The sequence below is a fragment of the Gavia stellata genome, chromosome 9, assembly GCF_030936135.1.
Source record: "Gavia stellata isolate bGavSte3 chromosome 9, bGavSte3.hap2, whole genome shotgun sequence".
Lineage (NCBI taxonomy): Eukaryota > Metazoa > Chordata > Aves > Gaviiformes > Gaviidae > Gavia > Gavia stellata.
Window position 1 is genome coordinate 16,933,466 of NC_082602.1, and position 22,244 is coordinate 16,955,709.

The window sequence follows — 22,244 nt, forward strand, 5'->3', positions numbered from 1 at the left end:
ATATATCATCCAAGAATATCCATTGACAGATATTGAAGAAATAATGAATGGCTAAATAGAGCAGGTCAGACTGATGCCCTTCCATGAATTGGGTAGTAGTTTATTCCTCAGCTGGTCCCACTGGCTTCAAATTATGCTTTGTAGCTGACACTCAGAGTCAAATGTCAGGAGCCCAAACTCACCAAGCACGTCAGTGGAAAAGCTCAGAACAGAACCTCTGACTTGACTCTCTTGCATCCTGAATTGAAAACAAGGAATAGCCTCGAGAAAGAAAGAAAGAAAGAACCTCCCGCTATGTAATGACTACCTTCCTTTACATAGCCTCCCTTCCTTTACAGTAGTTATGCTCTCTTGTAGTTTCATTGGTACAGTAAAGAATGTTTACATATTTATAGTCTGTTTTAAATGGGCCATAATTATCTGGCCAGGACATTGATAAAGTTATTTCAAAAGGAATGGGAAGTTCCACCAATGCAGAGCAAAGGGAACAGCAAATTTAATCACTAGACCATTGGGGTTTTCCTTACTGACAGCCAAATTCATGAACTAAGTGTGGTGTGGCATATGTGACCATACAGCAGGGACTGCAACACATTCTTCCTCGGCCTGTCAGCTTTTGTTGATTAAAATACATTGCATGGATACATCAAGTTAAAGAATTAAAAATTAACCATGAGATGTAAAAAATAACATTCTTCTGATCAACCCATAAAGCCTGAAGACCATGCATACTGTAGCCTCTTTCAGTTTTGTTTGCAGTTCCATTTTCACTCCAATATAGTCATTCCTCTTCTCTCCTATGCTAGAACATGAGAAATGTAAAGTCCAAAGCTCTTTTAAGAGTAGCACCAGACAAGTCTTGTTTGCACAAAGCTGTTCATGAGTAGGTCCACAGATAAACAAGGCCTGTACATGCAACTTCTTCAGATAGAAACTATGAGCCCGAGTCCTTGGAGAACAGACCCTACTTAAGATGCAGCGCCCTGCGATGATGGAGTTCCATGGCCCCATGAGGATTTTCAGAAGTGGCTGGTTTGAAGCTCCTTGATGTACTTGCAGGGATCCCACCAGGTGATCTCTAAGCTGACAAAGTCTGTTGTCCAATGTATCAGACTGGATACTGGGCCAAACAAGGGAATTGGGATCATAGCCTTGATTTCTCCCAATGCTTTTTGCAATACACAAACTGTAATAACAACATTTAATCTCTGTGCGTCCCTTGTTCCACGATACGCAGTAAAGTGCAAAGCTTGCACTGACTTAACATTCTTTGATGAACCCTAGCCATTAATTTTTCATCTCTCCTGTGGTACAAACACCAAACTGGTGTTCCTTCCTTCCCTTCTTTACTGCTGAGATCACCCTCAAACACCCACCTAGACACTGAAATTCACGTATCAAATGTTGAGATCTAGCATGTGCTGTGGGTTAAGCACCCATTTCCTGTCCCCATTTCAGTACCACATGTGGAAGAAAGCCAGACACATACCAATACAAAACGAGGAGTTACTGTATGACAATTTTTTATTTATCAGTATCAAATTACATAGCAAAGTAATGAATGCAGTGTCAGATCACCCTTTGAATACTGTAAATACAAACAAAATCCACCATATTGCTTAATTATCCAAAGTAAATTAAAAGTTTAAAAATGTGCGTTTCAGAGATTCCGTTTGGCATATCCTGTCAATATATCCTGCATAAATATTTCTGTACCTCATTTTCACTATGTGTACCTTAATTAAATACAGCCTCTAGAAAGCTGACATGGAAGAGATAGGATCTATCTGTATCTTTACGTTCATCACCAACTCATCCATCTGCCCTGAAATCACTGAAAGTACCTATCTGCTAGCTCACCTGACAGACGAACGTGACTGACATAGAGTGGCCAGACCCTGCTCTCACATAGTGCCAGACCCAAAGCTACTAGCATCAGTGCAAGATGACAATGCATGACATCAGCTTTGCATCAGGTCCTTAAATTACTGACAAAATAGCTACTCGCTTTCATGGGAGCTGGGCTGGATCTGACGGCCAGATCTTGCACACTCAAATGTGTAAGGAAATTCTTGGGACATTTACATGGCTCTTGACGCTAGTGTGACTCCACTGGTTTACAAGGTTAAGTGACAAATAAAGTCAGGTCTGTTGATTTCACGTAAGTTGAGTAGGATTTGGCCACAGCTGGGTACAAACTAGATAGTTCAACAGAAGTATTTTAACGGTGTTAATCAGCAGTATCATTTACATGGGACTTCCTTATAAACTGTGTAAATAGAACAATTTTTCCTCATGGATGCGAGAATAAGCTTCACTTAGCACTGTTTCCAAAAGTTAAGACTACTCAGACATTGTAGTGGGATGAAAAGGAAAATGCCATAGAAATATATATTTTGTTTAGAATACAATGAACAGAAGTACAGAAGCGTTGATGCAGGTAATTGGAAAGGTGAGGAAAGGGAAGGAGGAAAAATTTAGGCAGCAATCCCATGGCAACATGGGAGTTACTCTTGATCCCTCCAATTAGCCAGTATCAGTGGAAGTCAGGCTTCTCTGGGAAGGTGCAACCTGAACGCTTGATAATTACGCTGGCTGCGTAATGTCCAGCCCGGATGCACTCGGTCACTGGCCGGTCATAGACGAGCTGTGAGAGAAAGCCTATGGAACAAAGCGGGAGAGAAAGAGAGGAAGAGAATTGTTAGATTAGTTTTTTGGAGTGTATCAGTTTGTCACAAGGCAAAGCACTGAAATACTGTCCTAACTGTATGTACACCGGTAGCCTGGCTAGTTTAAATTTAGTATTGTGCTTGAGTGACCTGCGGAGTTGGAGTGCTGCTGCTGTTATTTCTACCTGAAGTCTCCATTTGGTAGCTTCAAGTAAATGAAAGATGATGAAGACTGATCTTTATTAGTGCCCTCAAAATGATTTTACCTGAGTTCTTCCTCTCTCCTTTTCCAGAGAGAACCCCTGATTCCTCAAATGCCATTTTAACAACAAAGCAGCAGTTTTCCCTGCTGAAGAGAGCTCCTTCTGTTCATACTGGCTACAGCGCCACACAACTGTCACTCTGCAAGCTCTTCTCAAAAAAAAAGAGAAAGGCACAAAAGAAATAAACGTTATCTATATTCTCAGTTACAGGTGCTCACAATGAAAAGAAGGTGAGAAATTTTTACCTGATGAAGGAAGTTAGATTTGTTGCTCTTGATTATGGGAAATCTAACCTAAGACTTCAAACAGTGGGTACCTCTTAGCATGTTCAGATACCTACGTAACCAGCAGACCATATGGAAGGCCAAGCACCTCTCAGAATTGGGGCACCTGGTTAACTGCTTTAGCTAACAACGCCCTATCATGCATGGCTTAGAAAACCAGAAATCACTGCGAGCTGAGCACTTTGAAAACCAGAGCACCTCTTTAAATGAATATAAGCAGAGAGTCCTAAAAAGGAGATTATTCATAGATACTTGGAAAAGTTAAGTACAAGTGGCACCAGAAATTTTATGGATTGAGTCCCTCATTTCTGAAACATTTTGTCTTGGCTGAAACTATTGTGATCGAGAGCATGACAGAACTTATGGCAGAGGTGAAATATGTATTTTAAATTTGGAAGAGGTTTTCAAGATGTGAAAAGTAAAGTTAGTATCTTATAATTTAAAACTCTACTCTGTCATTCTAGAGGTAATATTTTATTCACTTTTATCCTGTTTTTAATATGTTTCAGATGTATCTCTCTTCCTCATGCAATCACAGAAGGAAAGTGAGACTTGCCCAGGAAAATCAGAATTCGAGCAAGCTGAAACATGTTCTTTTTAAAGCTTTCATCCACCATTTCAAGTTCCTGTGTCATGCTCTGACAGGCCTTGGGCCTTGACAGTCCACATCTAGTCTTGAAACCATGTCCCTCATAAGTACTACGTAGCTCATAGGTACCAATTTCTGACATACTACAAATTTTGATTCAAAGATGGTGTGTTTTGCTAGCTTGCTTTCAAATACACTTTCTCTGTTCAGCTTGGTTACTGTTGGAACAAAGACTCTACATTATATTGTGATGCTCTCATTCAACCTGTGTTCCCTTTCTAAATATTTCCTTCTGTGGCACATTAGAGCATATTTTTAGAAGATGACAAAAATATTTTAATCCTACGCAATAATGTCTGCTCCTTGAAGATTAAAAATCATGTAAAACATGAAAAATAAGGTTAGGTTAATGAAGGATAATACTGGTGAGCAAAAGACCCCGTTTTCATGAATTACCAAGCTCTATCTTGGCTTCTTGGTCATGACTGATAGTGAAAAGAAGCCTAGTTGATGTATAGTTTTCTCTAAACTGCACCGAATGGGAGAAGAGTTTGAAACTACTAAATCTATAAATCAAATACTTTTCATTGGAATAGGGAGACCATAGAAAGTAGGCATTTTAGGTGACAACTAGGAGAAAACTCATATGTTTCTGACATCAATGCTTTTCTAGAGAACTATGTATTAGCCGGAATTTCACAGATATTGACTGACACTAGCTAGGAAAAAATAACTGCTTCACCAGCAAAAGTTAAGTCCACAAGCACAAGTAGAGAAGACAGGAGTTTACAGTATACAAAGATAAGAATCTGAAACAGGAAGAAATTGTGCTGTGAGTGCTATCACTGATGGCACTCAGGGGATGACAGACAACACAACTGTGGCAGGATGGTCCAGCTGTAATAGCTGGGGAACAGTTGAGAAATTCAAACAGCATGCCTGGCAGAAATCAGACCATTTCTGAATAACGAGATGAAAATGGTCTGCTCTCCATTAAATTAACATGCATTCTTAGGAGAAACTTTCTTGGATACGTGGAGAATGTCAATCATTAAATTTAAACTGCCTGGGAGGCAGGCGCTTGCCAGTGTGCTTCTGGGTGGTTAAAACTTGAAGGCAAGTTGTAACCATATGTAAAATGAGGCTAAGACAGTCCATTTCTGACTCAGTAAGTATCTAAGATGCACTGGGCGGGCCTCCAAAGGCAAACACAAGGCTAGGTTTTGTGCAGAGCCTGAATTCAGAGAGGGGTTTATACAAGAAAGAACAACTGTCCTCTATGTTTATGATCCAGGCATCAAACATATATGAAGATGAGAAAATCCAAGGAGCAAAGGACCATAAAACATGAATTATTTTTCAATACCAACTAGACTGACTGTCATCACCTCCCAGGCTCACTGTGGTTTCAAGCTAGTATGTATCTTTTGTCTTCAGTGAAGCTACTGCTTATTTATTCTGATCTAAGTGAAAGCAGAATCAGGTGAAAAACCATCCTGTTCTAATTGGGGATAGAAATGAGAGAGCTCTGTGATTTCAGAGTGGTGGAGAAATGACATTAAGTACAGCTGTCATATATGAGATATGTAGAAACTGCAGTGGGGAGTTTGCCCTCAATCCATTCTCTTGTCTGTCGAGTTTCTCTTAAAAGGTATGTGTTTCATAGATGAAATAGAAACAGCAGTATCTGACACAATATCACATCGAATGACAATACAAACACACATATCACAAACACAGAACTACATTAGATACTAAGAATTTGCAGTTGGCAAGGCAGACCCCGAGGGAACACCAGAAAGCACTGTTGTTTGAGCAGAGAAACAGAGTTCTATCAGGTTGGCTGCCTTAGCTGCAGGATGTTCTTTTTAGTTAATGCAGTAAAAAGCAACATGGTCAGAATATAATTGAGAGTTTGCCTCTCCTCCAGTGTATAAGGTACTGTGATGCAAACCCCATGAGTCATACTCTCAAGGCATGGATTCAGATCTTCGAGTTCCAGCTGAAGAAGTTACTGCCCCATCTGTTTTTCACCACCCTTCTTTGCTGCTTTTATAACCTGATACTCTGTCAAAATGATCCAGATTAGTTTAAACAGTAAGCTATTGAATAGTAGGTCTTTGCTAACCCAGCTGATTTAAACTGAAGTGGGTTAGTGGATACTCAAACAGCTCTACCAGCGAGCAGGGCGGTGGAGGGAAGATGATAAGCAGTTGAAGGCTGTAATCTGTTTAAGGTGCCATGACTGGAAATGCAAGAAGGTAAGTGAACATGGCTTCAGACTTACTTCACACTCCTCCTACAATTTCACAGACAGAAAGGGAAGGATTGGACTCTGATCCTGTATCATGGGTCTGGGCTCACAGAACTAGATCATCCTAGCACATACTAAAGTAGCTCACCAACTATTTTAACTTTTGCCATGGCTATCATTGGAATGGAGTGCAGAAAGCAGTAGTATATTTTGGCTACCCAAGACAACCTCACTTGAAATATTGTACCAAAACAACTTCAGGCAATACTGTCTACCATCTTCTTCTAATTGCAGCTGTTCTGCGCTAGCATTTCTTCTGCTGAAGCTGTGGCTGGTGTTACATGCATTGTGTACCACCCTCTTCATACCAGAACACAAAGGCAAGAACCAAACTCAAGGCTCTCCCACTTGTCTGCCTCCTGCCCTGACATCCAAAGTGTTTATCGCTTATGGAGTAAGAGAAATGGCAGTTGCAGGATGCCTAGTAGGCCATCTTGCTGTAATTAGCCATCTCAGTAAGCCTTCAGAGTAGTCTTGGGATGCCTTTTGTCCCTCACACGCATGGACAGCCAAGTAACCACCTTGTACGTAATCATGACAAGAACTTATTTGGAACTGTGTCCAATTCATCCCACTTATTCAGCATCTTCCTAGAAAGCAAAGATAACTTTGCTTCAAAAGCTGCTTTAAACCTTAGAGTGGTACAAAATGTATTTGCATTCCCAGGTGATAGAAGTGATAATAATGCACCAATAGCTATTTTTGGCCCGTAATTATTTCTTTTCTGCTCAGTAGAGAAAAGCGCCTCTGAAATCACTTTGCTCTGAAAAGTACGCCTGAAATAATTGAGAGTTAATCTTTATTACCTCCAGCTTCCATACTATATATGCTCAAAGACAACATCTAGAATTGTTAGGTCTGCAAACAGAATGAGGGATGGAAAAGTCAAGTTGCTTTCTTCCTTTTCATGCTCACCACCAAATGAAAAGTTCTGTAAGCCAAGTGCCAGAAGTGGTGCTTGAGCCTCAAAATCCAGACCCAAACCAAGGCCATCACTGAAACCAGCTCAAATCTCTTTGGGGATGTCAGTATGTCTGAAAAGACACAGCAAGACAGTCCACTGACTGACAGAAAAGGTGTGGTCTTTACTTCGTTACTTTTAAGAGCTGAGTAGCACTTAAAAATCATTAAAGAAGAACCAAGTTCATTTTCTTGTGGGCAGCAAAATAGACATTTCAGAGGCAATTTCACCGAAATCAGTGATTTCTTTGAAAGTTTTATTTCCAGATTATCAGTGGTAATTCTGAATGAACGCCTAGTGCTAGTGCAGTTGGAGAGGAATGTTGGAGTTCAAGAGCAGAGATTTTAAAACAGTTCTGGTCTGCTTCAGTAATGGTTTAACAACACTTAAAAACAGCTCATATTGAAGCCAAATGTTTCATTTCAAATTGTACACTTGACAATTAATTTTAATGACTGTTAATTACTAATGCTGGCTGGAAATCCGTTTATAGCCTCCGACACCCAGCTCCCCCACTACTCGTCTTTCTGCAGTTTCTCTCACACTTCCAACCTTTATAAAATGCCCAAGGCAAAATTAATGTGTTTTTTTTAAATGCAAGAGAGAAAAGCCAAAAAAAAAAGCAATTATCAAATGCATTAATTATAAACAATTACAGGCTGACCCTGAGTCAGAGCCCCTCAAAACCTTTTTGCAATGTGATGTTACCAGACAATCCTCCTCTTCCAGCTGAACCCTGAAGCACCTACTATAATCCATGCTAGCCAGGCCATTCACCAGCAAAATTGTCCCAGCCACAGAAAGGATCATGAACAGCTGAGCTACCTCCTCTTTTTTGTATTTAAAGATTCTACAGCTTAATTTGTGAACTGCCTTTTTAAAAATGGTGTTATTCCCCCACGGGGGACAGTTGCAAGCACCTTTTCACACTCTTGTTCGTATACAGCATTTATCACAGTTGCTCGAACGCTCATCTATTTTTATGTGATCCCACTAGCTTTCCAGGCCAGCAGTGTGGGAAGATGCAGTTTTCAAGAAACATTACCCTAGCAATTTAAAGCCTTGTAGCTGATATGACTGAGGCTTTTATGGATGTCTTTTAGCGCTGTTGGAGTTGTTTAAGGTTGTGGTAGCACGAGTCTGGTCAGTTGTAATCAGGTGGTTAGCAACGCTGGTGCCAGGAGCCAACCAGCCAACCTAGATTTTGTAAAAGATGTTGGCATCAGATGATTCTATAATATAGTCACTGAACGACAGTACGTCAACATGCTGAGGTTTCTCCTTTTTTAATTTTGTGGCAGATGGTGGATATTACAGCCAAGAACTGTGGTAAGCCAGAGGCCCTGCCCATTGCTATCAAACCAAATGTTGGCTATTCTAAATGGAAACGTTTTCGATTAAGGGTGGGATTTGGCTTCTGTCTTCATGTATTTTGGCACTGTGGTCTGACACATTAAACTTACAATATATAAGACAAATTAAATGTAAGCATCTTCAAGTACACTATACTTCTTTCAACCTTCACGCACCTTAGCACTTTCTCTCTCAAAATATAGCGTACGAATTATTTCACACATGCACATATATGTTATTAAGTACAAATGTGTATGTGTACAAACAAGCATCTTTCCCTCTCTTTTAAAATGAAATGGCTCTGTGCTTCTGCAGAACTGTAGTGCCACGCTAATTACAAGTGAGAGAAAAGAGGTTACCAACCTTTCCAGAAAAACAGTCATTTAAGGTGTGTATCTAACAAGTGGCAATCTTACAATCTCACTGTCACGGAAAAGAACATGAGAAAACCCTTCCTGACTATACCACTGGAGGAAAGTTTTAATAAAAACTAATTAAACTACAAAAATCTCAAGTGGTTAACTGATTTTAGGGGCTAAATTTCTGGCAATTCTAATTATCCTCTTGTGGCTTCACTTAGTGTTTCACAACCATGACAGATGACAATGAAAAACTGCAGTTAAATTCATCCTCCCTGACACCATGCTAAGCACTAGCTTCTCCCTCTCCAAGTAAAATCAATACCATGTTTGAGTAAACACGTTTACAGCTTTATTAGGATGTCTCGCTTGTTCTGTAACAGCTACTTGAAGCTGTGGTAACAAATCGACTCCACTCAGTTAAACCTAGAGAGCTGAGTACGAGGCTCATCGATAAGGTTGTTATAAAAATAAACTGCAAGAGATCAGAAAGCTGGAACAAACAGCCTGGTGAATGTCAATATTTTTACTTCCAGAGAATGACAAAACCATGAGATCACAAATAAAATGTTTTGGAAGTCTATATTTGTTTAATTTATAAAATGGTCACGTGCTAAAAGCATTTCACTGTCTATGTACAACCCTCTTATACAAACTTCTTATTTTCTAATTACCAGCATGAATACTAAACCAAGCATATTTTCAAGAAAAACAGTATTGGTATTGCTGTCCCTACCCCTCGTTTTCTTTATATTTACGGACACGTTTTGAATGCATTGAATTTCTGTAAGGATCACTCAGATGGGTGTATGTCTTCCTTAGTCTGAGGTTATACAGTCGTTTATGGACACATGCAAATAATACAACTTTGCATTTACTAGACAACTATGAATAAGTAAAAGGAGTGTTTTCAGTTTAGCAGCCTTTTCCTGCAATAGAGAGGAGGTGTTGAATACAGAAAGCAAAAAAGTGTTCAGGCTCTAATGCTTTAAACCATTACGTGTGGAAAATGTTAATGAAAGATTCTTGCAAAAATATGACAATTAAAAAAACCCCCCAAAATAAAACTCCACTATGTATCTTTTATTCCATTAGGAATCAGTTACTCAAGGCTGAATAATTTTATTGAATTGCATACCTGACTACCACTGTTTGGACCTACTGGGCCAGCTCACTGCATCTCATAGAATAAGGTGTCATCGTAATTTCCAAGGCCTGTGTAGATGCTTGGGCCTGTCAGAGACTCTCTCTAAGGAAAATCAGTGGTCTTGTTTCTTTGATGCCTTTGTGCAAGCAGGAACGGTGGTTGTAACTCTAGAGTGGTTTGGTCCTGAAGGCTGTGCAATGGATGGAGAAAACACAGATCCTGATTTGAAGCCTACTGAGCTTGATGGGAGTTTTCCTATCACTGGCCTATGCCTTGACTGAGTACTGGCCACCCTTTGAGGGGGAACAGCTCAAAGCCGGAGGAGAAGCTTAAGGATTTTATACTGTGACACCTTCCACATTAATCATCCTCGGCAGACTCTTATCTATAGCCTGTTGCATATCACCTCTATTAAACTCCCCAGCTCATCTTGTTGTCCAAGAAAAGAATCATTTCAGTCTACAATATGCTCCAAGAAAGATGTGATGGAGGAAACTGATAACAAAGTTATAACTTCTGATAGTTTGGTCCTATTTTTCATTTTTAAGTCCACACGATAAACTTTGGGAAATTCCCTTTTGGATCAGAATCTGGTGGCTTTGGCTTGTCTCCAACAGCCAAAAACCAAACCCTCCAAGCTTACAAGGAACATTCAAAGGCACTGTGTATGCCAAACCAAATACAGGTATTTTCATTGGAAGCATCTTCTCTAACTATCTGAAAAAACCTGCTTTTCAGGCTGATATTTCTTTTTGTTTTTCCTAAAAACTTTTCCTAGAAGTGTTCTTCAAAAGCTAAAATTCTCTTAGCCATTTTTGAAACAGCAGAATGAAATAAGCTTTCTTTTATTAGTACCTGAGGAAGTTTTCTGAGCCTCAAAACAGATCTGTTGTATTGACATTAAATAGTGCAGATTACAACACCTACTGCTTGGGATAAGAGGAAGAGAATTTCACTAATTTAATGTAGAAATAATGAAGTTCTAAGCAAAACAAAATGGGATACTATGTACTATCCTCTATTCGGTTTTTAACATATTCAAGTATAAAAACGGTTATGTGACTGTAACTTCAGAGTTGAGATTCACATGCACAAAAGCTAGGAGATTTGAAGCTGTGTTTGCAGAGAGACCATCTCTCAGTAAGGTTTTATTTGCAGGTATACTTCCACACAATCGAGCCAGCAGTATGCAAAGAGAATCAAAAAGCAACATCCAATGCAGTGGGAATGCAGTAGCTAGACAGCCTATGAATTTTTTTACTTTTGTGGGCTGAAATAGCCTACCCTAGCATTATATTCATAATGCTCCTATTTTAATACAGTGGCATTTAATCTTTTGCCTTTTTAAATATCTGTTACAGTTCTGGATTGATACAAATCACTTACTGATCACCAATAACAGTAATGTCCCTTCAAGCAGAGTTGGAAATCAGTGTCAAACCAACCTACAAGCACTGCTACTACCACTGCTTTCAACTGGGACCATGTTTTTTCTTTTATTTCTTTTTTATTGCAATCTTGCCATCTTCCCACTTCAAGTATGAGCCTATTTCAGTGTGTGGGAAGTGAACGAATTATGGGAGACGTTACCATCCTTTTATATAATAGAAGCAAGTGAGTGGGGATCCTGCTAGCTAACACCGAAGCCTGAGAAGTACCTTTATGGTCATTCTATCAATCTCCATAGCACCACACCAAGTCATATTAGACGTGAAATAGATAACATATTTCAGTATATTTTTATATTTCATTGTTATATCTCCTGCGAATATGGCATCAGCTTAATCTGACACATGGTTTCTTAGGGGACTATATCCTGCCCTGATTCCCAGGGGAATGTTCTTGATGATCCAATCTGACTAGCGCCTCTGTCTCTACTCAGAATACATTAAAATAACACAAAAATGTTACCAACAGTCTGCGAGCAAGGTAATAATAACTCATTAAAGTAATTTCTAACCTTCCACATGAATATTTTCTTTATCATTACATGATTTTCTAACACATGACACATTAACATAAAATGAAATGTTATGAGGATAGGGATACTAGGCATGACAAAGTATTTTAAATGGTGATGATTTGCTTTGAGGCGTTAAGTCAATTTGTAATTGTCCCATAGCTATTACAGCAAAAATTGGAACTTCATAATTGGTTTTGAAAATCTATTTTTAACACAGTAGGTTTGTTTTTTAAAATGTACGCAACCTATTTGACGTTTATTTCTCACAAAGCCTGTCCAGAATGTCACTGAATTTACGGTGAGGTAAATTAGGCCTTTTAAAACCCAATTTTGCAAAATATTAATCCTCTTGCCATGTACTGAGGCTCCTTTAACGCTGACAGTGTCACTGACAGGGAAAGAGACACAGCGGCTAGAAGGATCAGGTCCTGCATCAGTCTAATTAGAAACTTCTGAGGGTTTTTAATTCCATACACTGATCCTTTTAAATGGATCTCCCACTTCTACATGTTATTTAAAAAATGACAGCAAGTATACTGATGTTGTGCCTTACATTATACATTACATGTATTTTTCTGGATTGCCTTTAAATTGTATAGGTGAAAATGTGAATTACGATATTTAGGTTACTATATTTTGACAAAAAATACACGTGTAATAAAATTAAGATGAACAGTTAGAAACCAAGAGAAGGGTAGCAATTAAAACAATTAAACCAGATTGGATCACAATTAAATTATACTTGGACAACACTTGCTACCAGTTTTAAGTATAATGCCAGCACAGAAGAGTGTATTATTTCCAAAGGAATAACTTTGAACGGAAATTGGTAAAAGGTGAAGTAGGGGATTAAAAAGAACAGAGGAATATTCCATGTTTTTCTTGAGTGGTATCTATCTTTATGTTTTTGTTTAAGTAGCTGCAATTCAAACTGTGGCAAATTTCTAAATTGTGCCAGTACTAATGTTGAAATTACTAGCGACTGGCTACACTATTGATCAGAATAATGATGTGCCTCTAGCTGAGACTGAGAAAAATCAACTAGGAACATATAATCTGGTCATTTCCTAGGTTGTAGAAGGTCAGTTACAGAGATAACGTGGCCATCTAATAGCCTAGGTTTAGATGTGATGTTTATCTGAGAGAGTTACGAATGCCATCAGAACACATGGGCAGTAAGACATAAACATGTTGACAAGTTATCCTCTAGCAAGCAAAGATTGATGCCCTATCTGCAGCTCAGCTATTACACTCATGTATGCTGTTTATAAAACAGGAGTATTAAAGATGGGCAAGATGGCCTGTCAGTCCATCCAAAATGCTGATGACATTAGGAAAGTATTTTTTTTCAAAGCTTCGTATCTCATCAGCCATGATCTCAGTAACAACAGGATTGCTCAGAGGCAATTAGTCTTCATTTATACAACATGGGTGGCTAAGAGAGTGCTGATGTCTGTTACAACATTTATCTTTACTTCAAAGAAAAGACAGAACAATTCAAAGTAGTATCCCCTTGTCTCTTCGCTCGTGCAGATAGATTCTGTAGCAAAAATCAGCCATAACAAGTTACATGCACATACATATTTAATTGATATCACCAAAAAAATACCCCTCGCTCCCAGCTGGCAAATAAAATTGCATCTCAGAGCTGTGGTGTTAGAAGGCAGTACTTCACAGCAGTGGTATTTTATCCACTGTATTTCTCTCTACCAAATCTGATTAAAAAATGATGACAACTTCCCAAGGTATCTTAAACAAGTATAAAAACCTTATACAAATTAAAGACCACTGTAAGTGGATTAAGTAGCTTCTGATATCACACTCCTGCTGTTCAGTAAGAACTGCTCCTAGTTCCTTGAACTCTTGTTTCAACAAATCTAGAATGTTTCAGGGGTGGCAAGTACTGGAGGGAGGGCAGCTCTTACAACAGACATTCACGCAGAGAAGAAAATACAACAAATAGGAGGAATATGTAATTTCTCTGCAGTGTTTTTAGTGAAAACAGATTCTTCCACAATCTTAAAGAGCCCTATAAATCCATTAAGGAACTTTCTTTCTAACATAGTCACAAGCTCACTCATAATTTGGTATTCTGACAAACCATTCAAATCACCCGTCTCTGCTGAAGGCATTATCAGATCTTTTTGGCATGTTTAGCACTCCTGGTATAGCCATATAGCAATAATCCATAAGAACTTATTTAATTTCTCACACGTGCACATGCCTCCATCCACACATTTCCTTCACATGAAATACATAAGGGACTTATTAGACAAAGTCACAAATACAGTCCATCTTTGCCCTATATCAGATTTATTGTGAGAAGATGGAATTCCCATTGTATAAACTTCCTTTTTTAATTCAGTCAGCTTCTACTCTTTAGCCACCAACACTGCCCTTTGAAGATGACTGAGGCTGGATTTTCAGAGGAGCAGGAAATGGCACCTGGGAACCTAAGTCCTATAGGATTAGAACTCATAGGACCATAGCACAATTTAGTTTGGAAGGGACCTCTGGAGGTCACTTGCTCCAGCCCCTGGCTTAAAGCAGGGCCAACTCAGATCATGTTAAATCCCACCTAGAAGATTTTTTATTTCAAAGATTCTTGCATTCCTTCCATAAATGACAGATTCTGCACAACAGCAGCATAAGAATTATTATACTGGATTCAATTTTGTTTCCATTTTTATCAATAGTATACTTGTTTAAATCCACCGGCTTCAGTCAAGGTATTCCAAAGTTATACTAGTGTGTTTGGAAAACAGAACCAGACCTTTATTAAAAAAGGTTTCTGAATCAAACTTTTCATAGTACAGAAGTAATGATGAGCAATTATTCTGTGCACTATGGGTTCTCTGCAAACCTATATTCATATTTCTTGTGCTGTGTTTTTATAAACATACGTATATGTATAATATATTCAAAGAATGTTTCACATTAAGGATAATATTTTAACATTTCAATAATGTAGAAGTATACCAAATATTACCTAGCTCTTTAAGTCAAAGCTGAATGTCAATCTATAGAAAATCATTTGCATTTACCTCATGAAAACAGGCTAGAATTTGAACAATGTGATGACCTTTACGCAAACTCTTTAGAGTTTAGACTCCAAGGTCTTTATCTAATTTGTGGAGGCATTTAGATTAAGATGGAAAAATAATGTTTAGAATTAACCTCTATATTAAAGATGAGGGAATGGCTTTATTCAGCCAGTTTGGCAAGAGAAACAGAAACAAAAGGAGGGAAGTATCGCCACTAAGCCCTGTGATCTCTAAAGAAAAGATAAGGATGCCACGAGGCACGCTCATGCAAGGACATGTATAAAAGATGACAATTCCTCTTTTGTTGCTGTCCCTGTCTTCTATCAGAGTAGTTCTCTGATAGCTGAGACGGTAGTTGGCCATCTCGTAAGACTCACGCTAGGTTTCACAAGAGTGAGAGAGAACTACTTATTCTGTAAGCATGTGCACCAAAAAAAATCTGAATGTAGCTTTCAAACTATAGGTAGCAGCTTTATGAGATTCCTTGGTACATGAAAGCTGCCAACGGGATTTTTAAATTGACAGGTGGTTTGAGCCGTTGACCTCAGCTTTGATACCGACAGAGGCAAATTGCTATCAGCTTGTATTTGGCACTGTGCAATGCCTAATGAAGAGCTCCTTCTATCCTGGGATTTCTTTTCCTTGAGAATGGTATAACATCTTTATAGCATGGTGATAAGTAATACACACTTGCTATGATCATTCTGTCACTACTTCATCATGCTACTTCAAAATGATTTGTGGTTACATTTCATACTCTAGTACTTTTCATGCAGTATACGACTAAATCATAGTAGATTACTAAATCAATATATTTATATTGACAGAACCTGAAGAAATATTGATTTTACACTTTCTGCTATTCATTTATTATGAACTCTCTACCCAGTTCTAGTGAGTAGACAGATTCTAGGGGAGAGATTTTGCAGGGAACAATGGCAGTAACTATCAGAAAAGATGCTTATTGTTTTCATCAGTTACAGTGGCAATGACAAAGGGGAGTCCAAACAGAAGGCAGACTACTCTGGCTAAAGGGAGGAGGATGGCATAAAGGAAAGCATAAGATGGTAAAACTGTCCATATTTCAAGCTGTTTATTGCCATTAAATATGCTGCTTCTTGCGTTCTACAAGCGACTGGCAGAAGTCTTGCAATCGCAAGCCCTTGTTCTTGTGGGGGACTTCAACTTACTGGAAGTCTGCCTGAAGTATAACACAGCCAAGAGGAAACAGTCCCGGAGGTTCCTGGAGTGTGTGGAAGATAACTTCCTGACGCAGCTGGTAAGGGAGCCTACCGGGGAGGTGCCCTGCTTGACCTGCTGTTTACAAACAGAGAGGGTCTGGTGGGAGAAGTGATGGTCAGAGGCCATCTTGGGCTTAGCGACCATGAAACGATAAGAGTTCTCAATTCTTGGCCAGGTAAGAAGGGAGGTCAGCAAAACCACTACAATGGACTTCCGGAGGGCAGACTTTGGCCTGTTCAGGACACTGATTGAGAGGGTCCCTTGGGAGACGGTCCTGAAGGGCAAAGGGGCCCAGGAAGGCTGGACCTTCTTCAAGAAGGAAGTCTTAAAGGCGCAGGAGCAGGCAGTCCCCATGTGCCGTAAGAAGAGCCAGCAGGGAGGACGACTGGCCTGGCTGGGACTCAGGAAAAAATGGAGAGCTTATCACCTTTGGAAGAAGGGGCAGGCAACTGAAGAAGAGTACAAGGATCTCGTTAGGTCATGCAGAGAGGGAATTAGGAAGGCAAAAGCCCAGCTAGAGCTCAATCTGGCCACAGTCATAAGGCATAACAAAAAATGTTTTTACAAATACATTAACAACAAAAAGAGAGCCAAGGAGAATCTCCATCCTTTACTGGATGCAGGGGGGAACACTGTCACCAAGGATGAGGAAAAGGCTGAGGTACTTAATGCCTTCTTTGCCTCAGTCTTTAATAGCCAGACCAGGTATCCTCAGGATTCAGTGTGAATACAGCATCCCTGGCCTGTATCAGAAATAGTGTGGCCAGCAGGAGTAGGGAGGTGATCATGCCCCTGTACTCGGCTCTGGTGAGGCCACACCTCAAATACTGTGTTCAGTGTTGGGCCCCTGACTGCAAGAAGGACATTGAGGTGTTGGAGCGTGTCCAGAGAAGGGAACGAAGCTGGTGAGGGGTCTGGAGCACAAGTCTTATGAGGAGCAGCTGAGGGAACTGGGGTTGATCAGTCTGGAGAAGAGGAGGCTGAGGGGAGACCTTATCGCTCTCTACAATTACCTGAAAGGGGGTTGCAGAGAGGTGGGTGTTGGTCTCTTCTCCCAAGTGACTAGCGACAGAACAAGAGGAAATGGCCTCCAGTTGCACCAGGGGAGGTTCAGGCTGGATATTAGGAAAAATTTCTTTACTGAGAGAGTGGTGGAGCACTGGAACAGGCTGCCCAGGGAAGTGGTGGAGTCACCATCACTGGAGGTGTTCAAGGAACGTGTGGATGTGGCATTGCGGGACATGGTTTAGTGGGCATGGTGGTGTTGGGTTGATGATTGGACTTGATGATCTTACAGGTCTTTTCTAACCATAGTGATTCTGTGTGATTATTGCAAAGGTTCAAACTGGGGCTGACTAGTAACAAATAAATGTTAATTTAACGAGTAATAGAATGTACCCCAAACTCTACAAACGAAGGCTATAATTCCATTAAAAGGCCTCTTGTGACATAAGCCATGTCAGCAAAGCTCAAGTGATTTGCAACGTTATCAGAACCCAGTGGTGGAATTGCAACTTTAATTTATGGGTATTTCAGGGATTTAAAACTGAAAAACTGTGGTACCCCTGAAATCCACAAAAGGTGCTGAGATGCTACAAAGTAAATATTTATTGCTTAAACTTCTAAAAGGTAGCAGTGTTGTTGGAAAGCAATAAAGGCAGAACTCTGTTAGTCTTGTTTAGAGAAGTGTTTTTAGCATAAGGATACCTGCAGCAATTTAAAAACCCTGTTTCTCATTCATGCATTGCACCAGCCTGAATGGCAGGTGACTTGATGCCTGCAGTAAGAGGCAAGAAATTCAGAGATATTCCTGGTGCCAACTTAATAAAAACACATTTCAACTGAAGAATGCAGTTTATTTCTTGTTGCTAGCTGTTGGAGTGAGCTAGTTCTTCTTGGAGGCCAGTGGCTTCGTGTTCAGAAATGCTGAACTAATGAATCAACTCACCGAGTTGTAAGTGCCCAGAAACTTAGTGTCTTTAAGCTTTTTCCTGACTTGAAGGTTTCAAGACCTTCAGAAGTTAGATAGGTCCTAGAAAAAAAATGCAACAGATCTCTTATTTTCCACTTTCACATGGAGAAATACATGAGGAGTGATTTGCCAAGTTGGCATAATTATTGAGAAGGAATTTCCTTACAATCTGTGAATTATACCTCTGGAAGAGAGTGCCTCTGTGAAAGACCTTTCAAAGTATGATAGAGTCTAACAAACCTGACCTCCTAATGTAAAATAAATCCTGCTTGATGGGGTTAGTTCTCATTCTATCCCACATTCCCCTCTCAGCCAAGACATTTGCTCCAACAAAACCACTGTTCAGTCATGTTAATATACCAGTCCCAGAGAAGTATGGAAAGCTTTGCCACGGGACTCTTGTTCTCTGCTGTTTGAATAAAGGAACTACGTTTCCAGGAGAGTGTATTATAACACTGAGTGCATTTTCCAGTTAAAGGATGAATTTTGAAACATTTTACTTCAAGAACACTAAAATTAAAATACTATATGTACTGTTGCCTAGGTAGTAGCAACTTGATAAAAACCTCAATCAAAGAAAGAAGCTAGAAAAACACTGACGAGAATATATGCTTCCCATTATAAAAATTCTGTCAGGACAATAACACTGCATCTGGCTCAATGCTAGAATCAACAGAAGATACATATGTTGAGTGTAGGGCTTTCTGGTAAGGAGACAATAAAGAGCTTTTCCTGTTGCAAATACGTACTTTGAAAACACATGAAAAGTGTGATATAGATAAAATACAGACATTTCCCCCAAATGAAACACAGACCAAATCAAAGCCTATCCAGTCCAGTATCTTATTTCCTACATATGGGAAGGCGAATGAAATGACTCCATGAAGAAGGGAGACCACAGTATATGAGACTAGAATCAGCTGTGTATCTAGACTGTTATGACTCCCAAATCTCCCATCTGGACTAAACTCAGGAAAATCTGTTCTCTGAGGAGAATAAACAACCAATTTATTATTTATGGAGTGACAGAGGAGAACTAAGATATCTCAGAAGCTAATGGAAGAACCACGGATATTCTAAAGCTCATGTTGCTTTGTGAGTCATAGCAGAGAGAAATATGGCGCAACAAGAACCTAAGCGCGCACACTGATACTCAGGTAAGTGTCCAACTGCAATGAGATTTCAGACAGATTTGCAACTGCTGAGCCAACTTCCATTACAGAGGGAAAGCCAGCTGTGGTCCTTTCCTTCCCTGGTATTGAGGGAGAACTGTACAATGCCATGCTACCACTGGACTGCATAGCACTTGTGGTCCATACAAAAAGCATCTGATGCCTCAGTGCTATTTGTGAGGGAACTGAGGAAAATAATATATGTCCATAAACAGTAACAGAGGACTTTTCTTAAGATTACTCCAAATACACTGAAGCTTGCTGTATCCAGACATGTTATCTCAACAGACTTAGAATGAGAAAAGTGAGTTGATCTTTTAGAAGACCTATTTTCTTTCTTTCCTTCCTTCCCAACGGAGTTTAGCATTTTCCACATCGTTTTTCCCCTTGGAGAAAGGAATCTCACAACCGATGCAAGACCAGCCTGAAAAGATATGCCTGAACTCCTTACACTGCTGGTGGAAGGTAGCAGCTTGAAATAGAGTCTGATGTGGTTTATATCAGCCTGTCCATTCAGGATGTTCTGAATAATTACTAAAGTCAATGTTTTAGCCCTTCTACAGAAAAACAGCAGCTATGGCAGTACCAGGGAAAAGGATATAATTGCAAGAGGAAAGGTTATGAGAGACCAGGCAGTTCTTAAAACCTGATTATTTAGTTGCAATAGTCTTCCTGCAGCTAAACTAGGAAAGAACAAAAGTAGGATTATTAAAAAAAAAAGTCCTGATTTCAAAATGCCTAAAATCTGAAGAACTGAGAATAAATACAACCTGAGATAAACATGGCAGACACATGATACACAGAGCACATTTATACAAGGACAAGCACTTGAAGATGATCTTACTTACGTTAGAATCACTGTTACTTACTGGTTCAAATTTAGTCTTCTTTGTGATTTAGGAACAATAGAGAGTGACAAGCATGCACTAAAAGGTGTATGAATAATATGACCTAACGTGTCTCCCTCCATTTCTGTCCTTTTTGATTCACAAAAGCAATGAGTAATAACATTCCTATTTTCAGCCAGATTTAAGCATATACTGAAAATTTACCATTGGTTTAAGTGACGTATTAAGTAAGGACGGGATTACTCACATGCTTAAGATTAAGCTTATGTTGAATACTTTCTTGAAGCAGGACACAATTCTGAAGCTTTAATTTGGTAACACACTGCTTGTTATCCCCTTCACAGCTACAAGACTGAGTCCTGCAATTCTATTTATAAAGTCTCTTTGGTAATGTTTCCAGTAAATTAGTGACTAATGGAGCTCCTTACAGCTACTACGTACTGGATATTAGAGCCTTCAGGATGCAATAGGGCATTACAGAACTACATGTATGAAGGTTACAGTGAATGACAGAACTTTTGGATTAGATTGGTTTTTGGCTTATATTGAATCATTTATTAAAACAGGCATAGACATAACATCCTCTTTTTTTCCTTAGAGCTTGTGCCAAAAAAAATAGTAAGTTTGCAAATGGATATTAAGCAATGCCAGATATTTTCTGGGTTTGTTTTAACAAATTAACCCTTTGTGTTCTTTTCTGATGTCCAAATAATTGTATTGGAAGCAGATGTTCTACCAAAATTGACACGATCAGAAGACATTATGCTCACTTATTAACATACTGTTTAATATTCACTGCAACCTGTTTTAAAGAACAACAATGTGTTAACATTTAAGCCAGGAGGGATTTCTGTACACTATATAGTACTTGATGCAGCTTGTTTATGCAACAGTCTGACAGATACAATTAATCTCATGAAAACGACCAGAGTACAGCATAATGGCATATTATTTTTAAAGTAATAGAACACACTTTCCCTTTGAAAATCAGAACTTAATTAAATCATATAACCTCAGGATGCAGAGAAAAGCTCTAAAAGAATGAAGCTCATTCTAAAGGACAGTTGAATGAAAAAATGGTAGATTTTATACAGAGAGAATTACAGGATAATGTCCAAACAAGAGAAAGAAGTAAGGAATACCTCCAACAAATGCATCTCCAGCTCCATTGGTATCCACAATTTCACTCTGATCACTCACCAACACAGGGAAAGTAGTCACTTCATTTTCTATAGTGGAAGGGGAGAATAAAACATGAGTTCTTGCAAATACGACTTTGAAAAGCACAACAAGCAATGAAAATCAAAACAATTCAAAACTGGAGCTCTGACCTTTAACACAATAATTTGGATAAAAATAGATTTGGTTTATATTTCTGTCTGTATTTACTGCATAGGGATACAGGAACACATTTGCTCAAGCTATTTGTTGTGGACATTTTCATTAATTACTTCCAGCTTAATTTCTTTTCTTTATCTCCTAATATTAAGGGCAAGAGAAAAAAAGTAAATCAGGAGGAACAACATAAAACACCTGGGCATACGGACAGTGCTTCCTATTAGTTGCAGAGAGGTGATGTAGCCTCCAGAATGGCCAGTCCAAGCTTCCAAAGTTCAGCAGAAATTGCTGCATTTTAAAAACCAAAATGCACATGAACTAACTAAAATAAAGCTATGAAATAAAAAGCAGGAACTAGTGTAAATCAAAGTGCTCTCAAATTACATCTTTTTTAAAAACATATATATGTAAGAAGCCTTGAAACGTGCCATCTGACGAGATTTGGTTTCAAGGTTTCAATGACTTCACCCTCTTCCTTAGTATTTCTTTTTAAAGAAATAATTCCTTCTCCGCAGCTCCCTGCCCTCTACTGGCACTCGTTAAACCTATTGCAATAGGTGGATACTCAGCATCTTCACCTCTAATTCACTGCCACACCACAGTTCAACATAATTACACCACTTAGGTATGATAACTTTAGAGTTCTAGGGTTATAAATTTAATATATGCCACTAATTAATCAGCTATGGCTTTCCAGGTGGTAATGTCATAATGACGTGATAAAAA

The 22,244-nt window shown here is 39.1% G+C and overlaps 1 protein-coding gene across 5 annotated transcripts in view; it reads right to left on the reverse strand.

Moving 5' to 3' along the window:
- Positions 1-1,955: 1,955 nt before the first annotated feature.
- Positions 1,956-22,244, reverse strand: part of ADK (adenosine kinase) — a 301,310-nt gene continuing 281,021 nt past the window's right edge. For all 5 annotated transcript variants that reach the window (XM_059821173.1, XM_059821176.1, XM_059821177.1 and 2 more), the window contains 2 exons: positions 21,323-21,409; positions 1,956-2,661 (listed from right to left, as the gene is read on the reverse strand). In XM_059821173.1, the coding sequence (XP_059677156.1) occupies positions 2,537-2,661; positions 21,323-21,409 (212 nt within the window). In that variant the 3' untranslated portion in view covers positions 1,956-2,536. The remainder of the gene's footprint in view (positions 2,662-21,322; positions 21,410-22,244) is intronic.